At 37.4% G+C, this 9,446-nt stretch overlaps 1 protein-coding gene across 2 annotated transcripts in view; it reads right to left on the reverse strand.

Annotated features, from left to right (window-relative positions):
* Nucleotides 1-9,446, reverse strand: part of LOC146456655 (TBC1 domain family member 9-like) — a 34,647-nt gene extending 25,201 nt beyond the window's left edge. For both annotated transcript variants that reach the window (XM_085093108.1, XM_085093107.1), the window contains exons 1-12: nucleotides 9,293-9,446; nucleotides 9,068-9,179; nucleotides 8,867-8,918; nucleotides 8,076-8,153; nucleotides 6,883-7,062; nucleotides 5,132-5,265; nucleotides 4,678-4,743; nucleotides 3,836-3,912; nucleotides 3,147-3,200; nucleotides 2,625-2,702; nucleotides 2,059-2,191; nucleotides 316-426 (exon numbers count right to left, since the gene is read on the reverse strand). In XM_085093108.1, coding sequence (XP_084949234.1) covers nucleotides 316-426; nucleotides 2,059-2,191; nucleotides 2,625-2,702; nucleotides 3,147-3,200; nucleotides 3,836-3,912; nucleotides 4,678-4,743; nucleotides 5,132-5,265; nucleotides 6,883-7,062; nucleotides 8,076-8,153; nucleotides 8,867-8,918; nucleotides 9,068-9,179; nucleotides 9,293-9,336 — 1,119 coding nt within the window. In that variant the 5' untranslated portion in view covers nucleotides 9,337-9,446. The remainder of the gene's footprint in view (nucleotides 1-315; nucleotides 427-2,058; nucleotides 2,192-2,624; nucleotides 2,703-3,146; nucleotides 3,201-3,835; nucleotides 3,913-4,677; nucleotides 4,744-5,131; nucleotides 5,266-6,882; nucleotides 7,063-8,075; nucleotides 8,154-8,866; nucleotides 8,919-9,067; nucleotides 9,180-9,292) is intronic.

Consider the following 9,446-nt stretch of genomic DNA (forward strand, 5'->3'; position numbering starts at 1 on the left):
CAGGTTCCCTAGGGATTTGAAACATCAGTATTCCACCATATAAGTTACATGTACAAAGGATGAGTTTATTTAATAACAAGTTCCACCATAAATCCAGGGCCCTGTTCAGTACGCCACAATATATATGGACTAATGTTTCATGCGAACATGTGTTATGCAGCTAAAATGCTAAAAATCTGTGGCTAAGAATGCAAGAATTCACTACTCAAAATTGACTTCTAAAATAATGACATATTACACCATCTTGAAAAAACATAAGGAGACAATCCTATAATAATATTATTTCTTTAGGTGCTGAATGTATATTACTCTGACCTTTGACTTTGTTGTGATGTGTACTGCATTTGGTATTATGGCTGAAGTTTCCACTTTTTCTACAACAGAAATCTCCCTCATTGGAATCACCACTGACAGTAGCTGTCGTATCTAGAGTAAACAGACAATCTCTGATTCACTTTGACTTACTACAACGCACTCGAGAAAGCAGTGGGTTCTCACAATGGCTGAATGTAAAACTTTCATTTGATTATCAGTATGCCAAGAAAAAGAATTACGAATTTCTTTGGCTGTCCAAGTCAATGGACTTGGTAAGGGTTTGGGGCATGGACCTTACAGCCAAAGAAATATTGATAGAAGTAGCCCAAAGCTAAATGTGTAAGTTGTGAAATGTTAGGTGTCTCGGGCTACCAAAACTTAGCTGTCCATGGTAGTTTCATGTAAAATCTTACAGGATTCTTTGCAGATCCTATGCAAGATCATATCAAACCAGGAGAGCAAAAACCTTCAAGATACAGTGTTTATGAAGTTCTTTGGAGGGATATGAAGGAACATGCAGGAAGTTGGGCTTTGCAAGACTATGCAATTATCTTTGAGGATTAGAAGTGAAGATCCTTAAGGATCCCTCTCAGATCCTATGAGACAGGGCAAAAAACTTTTTTTTTTATTCCACTTGTCCATTGGACGAGTAACGTTCAGATTCTGATTGTCCGAAAGTTAAATTTACTAGTCCGAAAAAATTATTAAAGTGAATAACAAAATGTCATAAAAAACGTAGAAATTGTATAATCTGTTTTGTACCAAATCTCGCGTATTTATTTTAACAGTTATTTCAATTTATGTTGTTCTTTGCACTTTTCAATACAACACCATTTCATAGAGACACATGGGGGATCACTCACGTTCTTTATACACGACTTGAGAAAATGCAGAACATCTATGAGGCATTAAAACTGCGATCTAAGATGACTCCTTTAACTCCTCGTCGATTTTACGGCTTATTCACTGTAGCGGCGCCTGCTCTGGTTTTTCTTCGCTTTTAGCTCGTTGAAAACAAAAGTAATGAGAATGGCTCTTCTCGTGACTCACAAGAGAATCACGGCGAAAATCAGTGGCGGACGATCCATTGATGCCGACATAAAGCCGGCTCCCTTTATCGGCTACTGTTGGATACCTGCGGCACACAATGCAGAACATTTCATTCTTCTCCGCGTCAATTTTAACCCAGGGAAATCCTTTTTTCCATGTTGGTTGGAATTTTCGAATTCGACTTTCTTCATATTTTTTCACAGGTTTTATTACTTCTTTAAAAATCACAAAACTTGCCACAACGGTAATTGTATCGTTCACCTTGTCTCAAACGAGGTCGTCATTTCCATATATGGTATGTGGATCCCAGTCTTCATCGAAACAACAGAACCAGATATTCTCGGAAAACAGAAGCGAAAACGGGACAGTTGCCGTGAAAAGAAACCAAACTTCGCGAAACTCAGGCTAGTTTACAATGTCCAAAATGCTTGGGAACTCAGACCTCAATAGAAAAGAACATCATTTTTTAGGCAAACTCTACTCGTCCCGTAGGACAAGTGCTTTTGGAAATCCACTCGTCCGAGATACGAGAGTACTCGTCTCGGACGGGCGGACGAGTGGAAGTTTTTTGCCCTGCTATGAGATCCTCCTGCAGATCTTCAAAGAGGATCCTTTCTAAAGATTTTTACCAAGGAATGCAATTATGTTATGTTACAATGTTAGATACAGTCATAATTATATCTTGTGCCCCACCTTGCTGCTAAAGCACAAGTAGTTTGGAGAACAGTACAAGGTCCCCCACTCATGGGCTTTTTCATGTGGACTCCATAATGTGCACTCACAGTGGCCATCCAGCTTCTCTTCAACTGGCAGGCGAAACAGGTTCCTGCAGGTAGTGAAACAGTGTCAATTAACATCTGTTCAGAGACATGGCACATGAAGAGGAAACAAGACAGCTGGAAATTTGCAATTTAAAATAAGAATTCAGTGCTACACCCTTTAAAGTACAAGCTAAATTACTCAGCAAATTAAGATCATCGGGGAATTGAAAATAATACAGCTCATGGACAATATAACCCAGTGGTCCTGGAAGTGAGAAAATGTAAGTACAGCCTCAGTTTGCTGACATCCCTTAACATAGTATTTTTTACCTTCTTGTTATAAAAATTAATAATATTAATCACTTTATACAAATACTATTAATATTATTTTATTTTTATCCTTCTTAAACATGGTCCTTTTGGATTACATCTGCATTCAGTCTTTTGTAATACATGGGTGACAGTTCAGAAGTGATAGACATCCCCGTCTTAAATTACCTGTAAAATTCACTCTGTGCTCTGGCGTCCAAGTCTCTTTTCAGCGAAGGCACCTTTTTGACTGATTTACCTCGGTTCCTTATTTTAAAATTAAGCAAAAACAAATTTTAAAATACAAAATTTTAAAATGTATGCTCAGTTATTGCCTGCATGAATACAAAAATCTTCTTCCAGTGCTCCAAATTTTTACCATGATTATATGATTTACATTCATTTGTTGTAAAGTAAAATAAATTCTGTCAATGATTATTAACAGTCATAAAAGCACTGATGAAAACAACAAACAATTATTATAGCACCGTGCCAACATGCCAACAACAACAAACACTAAAGGAATCATCTGCTACAAGCATGTTTTATTTGTTAAATATAAATAATTGTCCCCAAAACTTAATTTATTCCTGGAGGCTAATTTGCTCAATTTTAGACACTAATTAAAAGCATTGTTTCTAAGCCAATACTTAAGATACAGACATCATTTTAATGTTCCCTTGGCCACCCAGCTAAAAGCACACTACTTACTTTGTCAACAAAGGCAGTGTTTTGTCTTCTTCATAACCTTCTTCTGACAGTAGTCTATGATGAAAAACATTTTTTTCTGCATACTTGATTTTCACACACAGAGAGCAAAAGGATCAGAAGGCCTCTCAAATGTTTGTTACTAAAAAATACTCTAATCCAAATGCTTTATATCAGCATGCACTGAACTTTAGATTTAATGGAATGAAAACATGGCAGACTGTTGTGGGGAAGAGAGGTGTAGCAACTTTTAAGTACCTTTGTTTTACAGATTTCTATTATCTTAATCTTAAATTAACAGAGTACAGTGACAATTTGTATTTTTGACAAAAAAAAGGGATCTTGCTTGCTTGATAAAATCAAAGGGAACAAATATTAATTAAAATTGAATTAATCCATTGTACTCTGGGACAGAATACCAAACCCTGCACTGGTTTGCTCTTGAAAGAGGAAAGCAAACAAATATTTATTTTATATTTTTTTGGGGGAGAGGGTGGAGCACTAGGCATAGATCCATTTGTTAATGGTATCCCTACTACCACCCACCCCTGCCCCTGTAAATGAGGAGAGAAAGCTTATTTATAATAAGTTTGTGTTTGAGGCACAACATTTCAAAAACAGCTGTTGACGGAAGATCCACAAATAAAAGAACTCGTATAAACAAATAATTAAGGCACTGAGGATTTGCTCACTGTCGCATTGCCAGGTTAGCTAGCTGCTCCATGAGTCCAAAGGTTTCTGTTATGTGTAGCAACAATGAAAAACTAAACTGAGAAAAAAAAATAGAAACAAACAAACATGTAAGTAATCACCAAATGAATTTAAAAGTCTAAAAACAGACTGTCAAGGACGGAAAGGAAGTGAGAGGGTTGAAGAAAGAGCAGAGAAGAGGGAAAGTCAGAAAAGTTGGAAGGAGGAGAGAGGAATTTTGAGTAAAATCAGGTTAGCAATAGTGAAAGGGATCATGGATAAGATAGAAACATCAAGGGGAGACAAGGGTAGGCATGTGAAATTAAAGGGAGGGGAGGATGCATAGTTAAAAGATGACGAATAAGTGGATAAGGGAAAAGAAGAGGGTGGTGGGTGGATAGTAATGAGATGGTAGGAGATGGTGGGTAAGTGAAAGTGGGCGTGCAAGTGCAAAGGGAGAGGAGGGTGGATCGGAGAAGAAAGATGGCTTTGATTATTGAAAGGGGAGAGGGGCAAGCATAAGTGCAAGGGAGGGGAGGGTGAATAAGTAGTAGCATGAAGAGTTATTTAAAGGGTAGGGTGGATAAGTGGGAGGGGGTGGGATGGTAAAAGGGGAGACAAGGAGGGTATAAAAACTTCAATCTATACTTTCTTGTTTATTTTATTTTATTGTAGATGTGGGACCATCACAATTAAATGAATGCAACTTGAGCAGTTGAAAAAAGTTGAAGTTGCACTTACAAGAGTGAAGGTCCTTCACCAGCCTATTTAATATTTCATTTTAAAATTTTTACCAACTATCTATAGCTACAAGGAACCATTTGATAGCCTAGAAGACACTAACCTCTCCTTCTCTTGTTGTAACCTTGATTCCATCTGTGAACAGCATGCTGCTGCTTCTCTCTAAAGACTAAACAGGCAGTTCTATAACTTACTAAAACTGGAACAAACCTTCAAAGCTTCAAAACTTGGCTTAGTTCTAATTAGTATTTTGTAATAAAGCAGACTAAAGCAGTTTGAACCAAATTCTTGAGAATTTAGTGGAAAGGTGATTCTTTGCTTAAACATTGGACATTATGGCACGAGGTTTAAAACAATGAAAATGACTTTTGGAATGTTCATCAGAGTTTATGTAATTTAACTCATAATTAAGTACACTGTACTTCAATTTGTGAAGATTTGCAGCTATTCTTCAAAACTACATCAAGTTCAAATGACTACAGGCCTTGTCTTATATTGTAAATATTAAATATTAACTTTAAATATTAACTACAAAAAAAGAGGGGTTTTGATCGTACCACTACATCAAGCCATCTGATGACAAGTCGCGCCTCTTTTCCCATCAAGAAAGAATAGAAACACACGTAGTTAACTGACAGATAGAGCCAACCTTGCCGCGGAACTCTTCCCTTCCAGTAGCTGCAGGAGTAATCTAAAAGACATGAAAACATGACTTAATCAAAAAGACTACTGACATTAACTCTTATTCTAATTACAGTCAGTTTATGTCACGCATGACCAGTATTATGATTATTTCCGAGAATGAAATGAACATTCAAATTCCTCTTGTGATGTCCAGCATTTCAAATGCAATCTTGAAGATTTTTCTGGAAATCTTTCCGGAAAAAAATTGCATGAAACTGAAAAAAATAAAATTCAAAACACTTGATAAACAATTGTCATAAGAGATTGTTATTTTTGAAATTAATAATGTAATGTAAAGAAAAATTAATAGCTTCAAACCGTCAATAAAGTAGGGAAATTTCTACAGGAACTCTGAAATCTTGCTAGTGATGTTCCAAACTCACAAGTCATGTACTTAATTTCAAAGCTCAGTTTAAATTTACAAAATACTGGTACTGATCACGCATAATGTAGATTGACTGTAACAATGTTATTACCAGTATTCCATGAACATGTTGGATGTGGGATGACATGATGGCCAATATACTCAACTCCGGAATTGCATTTAGCTAATGATCCAATTTTAATCATAAAGGATAATTAAATATAGAGGAGCTACAACCACGACAAAATTCAATAACAGAGACAGTGGGGAAGAATTATGCTACTTATTAACAGTAGTAAAAATCAAAGATTAGGGAGTGTGTTTGATGATCTCGACCCAAGGCTCTACTATCTCCTTTGCCAAGTTGGTGATGTCATCCGTCCCTGCAAAGTCTGCAGGGGGGTGCCAGATATGCAGCCCAAGATCCATTAATTCATTTGTTGATTGACTGTCCCATACAATCTCGACTCCAAACGCAACTAGGGGTGCATTCTTTCTACGCCGAATGCAATAAGAATTGTTTAAATATCAGTCTCAAAAAATGAAAGGACCAAATCATTGTCAGATAGATATGAATAAATTGTAGACTAGTCCTCTATATACTCAAAAAGAAAAGAAAATCAATCAACAGGGAACTAGAGAGATATTCATTGATAGATGGACATCCATGGTGGAGTCCGTGGTCCATCCGTGGTGGAGTGCCCCTCCCTTGCCTACCAGCGTGGGTCAAGTTTTTCTGAAATTTGCACGACAAGCCTGCTGCACGCAAAGCCTTCCATGACTTTGGCAAGGGTGCAGATCAGAGAGATAGGTCTCAAGTCAGTTTGAATTTCTTAAGGCGGGGAAACCTTGGGCAGGGGGTTGATTATGGATCGCTTCAGCAGATCAGGTATATAGCCCTCCCTGAGTGAGCAGTTATAAATGTCCATAATTAGCGGGGCGATTTCAGGTGCAAATAATGTCAACTTAGTATGTGCAGCTAAAAGCAAAGCAGCTCAACCAAAATGATCACTGTTAATAGTTAAAAGAGATCTCAAAATTATACCAGTAGGCATGTATCCTTGTAGACCCAGGGGCAGATGTTGGGAACAAGGAAAAAGTCGAAACAGTTGGGAATAAATTCGACAAAGAAAAGTAGGGAGGAAAAGGAATCCCTGCTTCTCTTCATCAAATTTTTTCCCACCCATTTCAACTTTTTCCTCCTCCCCTACTATCTGCCCCTGGGTCTACATGTACAAGGATGGTAGGGACATAACTTACAGTTAACAAGTTTTTCCTCTGCTGGGATGTTAAAGATCCTGTGAAATCGTATTGCTGCTGATTTGAACCTACTGGTTTCTGTTTCTGTAACAACATCTTGATCAGCTGCAACATTAGCTACCAGGCTCTCAATCTTGGCTTTCACAAACTCCCTGACGTCCTCCTCGCTTTCTATGGTAACTAACCCAAAAAAATAACCTTGCTAGAATTCATACTCAGGGGACAGATTCACAAATCCCCACTTAGTTAAGAGGAAACTTAACTATTGTTTCTTAACAAAAGACTATTGTCCAGAAACAAACCTTGTGATACACGATGGTGTATGATACTATTAAAATTCTCAAGATCCTACAGAATTCTGCAGAATCTGAAAGTTTTCTATGGCAAGGCTCTGCCCCAAGGTCCAAACCCTTATTCTGACAGGAAAGGTAACACTTTCATTTCCCGTCCATAGGAACGTTTTGGTACTTTTTTAACACACCTACAGAAGAAATGTTGTAGGTTAAAATGAATCCCAGTTTAAAATGATTTCAACCTAGGTTGATTTGCAATTTCCTCTGTTTCAGATGCAAGTTACCCAACCTTAGCAAAGGCAAATACAAATCAACCTAGGTTGAAATCATTTTAACCTGGATTCACTTTAACCTATAACAGAAAGCCTCTTACTATCTTTTTTCATTGGGTCTGTTTCAGGTATTTGAAAGGCCCTTTAAAAACTTGAATTACAGTTTTCCCTACCCTTTTCTACACTTCCACTCATGAAATCCGTACCCTTTTATATCTCCAACCCTTTTGGCGGAGCCTCCCTGTAAAGTCCAATATAGAGAGTACACCCCACCCCCCTGGCCCCCAATCCCCCCATGACTGGGGCTGTGCTTATCTAATATCTAACTGAAAGGAAACATACAAGAGATCCCAGTATTATATTCTCCTATAGGACCCCAGAAATTCCTATTCAACATCCTGTAGGGATCCAGATCCATACATGTAAGCTAGGTCCTAAAAGGGGTTACTTGTGCTCAATGGCACGTTTTTTGTTATTTTTGTTTGTTTGATTGCTTGTTTGTCAATATCATAAAAGTACTGTATATGAGAATTAATAATTGAAAGTATTCATTTGAAATTAAATTTTTGTGCATCACAATATTTGAGTTATGGTAGTCTAAGCTGGTGCTGATAGCTTTTCAACTTACCTAAGGTCTCTAACAAATATTTTGCCAACCAGTTCCAGTCTGCTTCTATGTCCTTGAAGGATGCCGCATTTGAAATCACTAAAAAGCAAACACTTGCAGATTGATTATCTTAATACCAAATTAAATGAACACACACAGTCTCATTGTGCAAGTCACCAAGTGCCTGAAACTACTCAAAATGCACCCAATGATCACTGATAACAGACAGACACGATTAAATTCACTAGTGTGCCCACTCCTGTGATTTTATAGGCTTGTAGCTGCAAATCGCCAATTAATTCAACCAATCAGATTGGGCAATTTTGTTACATGACTTTCAAAATGTCAGAGAGCAATAAAGTGGAGAGGAAAATTTGCCACAATCAGAATATAAAATCGCCTAGTGTGCTGCTGGCTTTAGGTGGCATTTACATATTAAATGATAAGAATGGAACGAATTTCATGAATTTTTCAGAAGCAATGTTTCATGAAAATTATTTGACTTCAGATTTCCATACAACCACTGATATTACAGGTCTGTTTGTCTACTCGTCAAAATGGCGTCAAAAACCATGATAAGGCCTATCCAATTGGTTCCATGTATTTGCTTCTAATTTTGATTGGTTTATTGCACTGTTTGCAAATTACTGTGATTGGCAAGAGTAATTACTTTGGTTTTGGTTTTACAACACTCATTTGAAAATCCCCCTATTTGATGGACTGTAAAAAAGTTGAAGGTGTTTTGTTTCGATGAACCGTATTCTGATTCATCAAGCTTAATTAATTTATTTCCAACATGCACAGGCACCTACCATAACTTATATCAGAACTTGGAAGCTGTAAAAGTATTCGAAATGGAGCAGGCTGAACAAAAAACAAAAACATAGCATGAGTTTGAAACTATTACAGACTCAACGGGCAAAATATCTAAATAAACAAATTATCGAAGCCGGCAAAACTCACGCACGCAAATGCCAACTAATCTCCTCATTATTTATAAGAATCACACCTACCTTCGTGTCCAAAACATTATCTAACGTTCCGATCAATAGAGAAGTTAATCCACCCCCGCCATGGCCCTTTCTTCGTTGAAGAACAAAGTATGGATTGGCTCGTTCTGTCGCCCTACAGACAAACAAAAACTCCCATCGAATGATCCTTACTTACGTGATATGATCATTGAAATACAATTTGTAAAGTGGTTAAAATTTTAACTAACTACCAAATCGTGTAATTACCAAAGAGCATTGGCAAGGAGAACTTCCTCCGGTTTAATCCACATTATTTTCTCGACCTATGATGACGTTTCCAGAGAACTCGATCGTCGCAAAGGAATCAAAATATGCCCCATCGCCACTTTTCACAGCATAACAAAGTGAACTTCGACTGAAG

This window comes from Pavona decussata, unplaced genomic scaffold, assembly GCF_977016875.1.
Source record: "Pavona decussata unplaced genomic scaffold, jaPavDecu1.1 SCAFFOLD_254, whole genome shotgun sequence".
In the NCBI taxonomy this organism is placed as follows: Eukaryota; Metazoa; Cnidaria; class Anthozoa; order Scleractinia; family Agariciidae; genus Pavona; species Pavona decussata.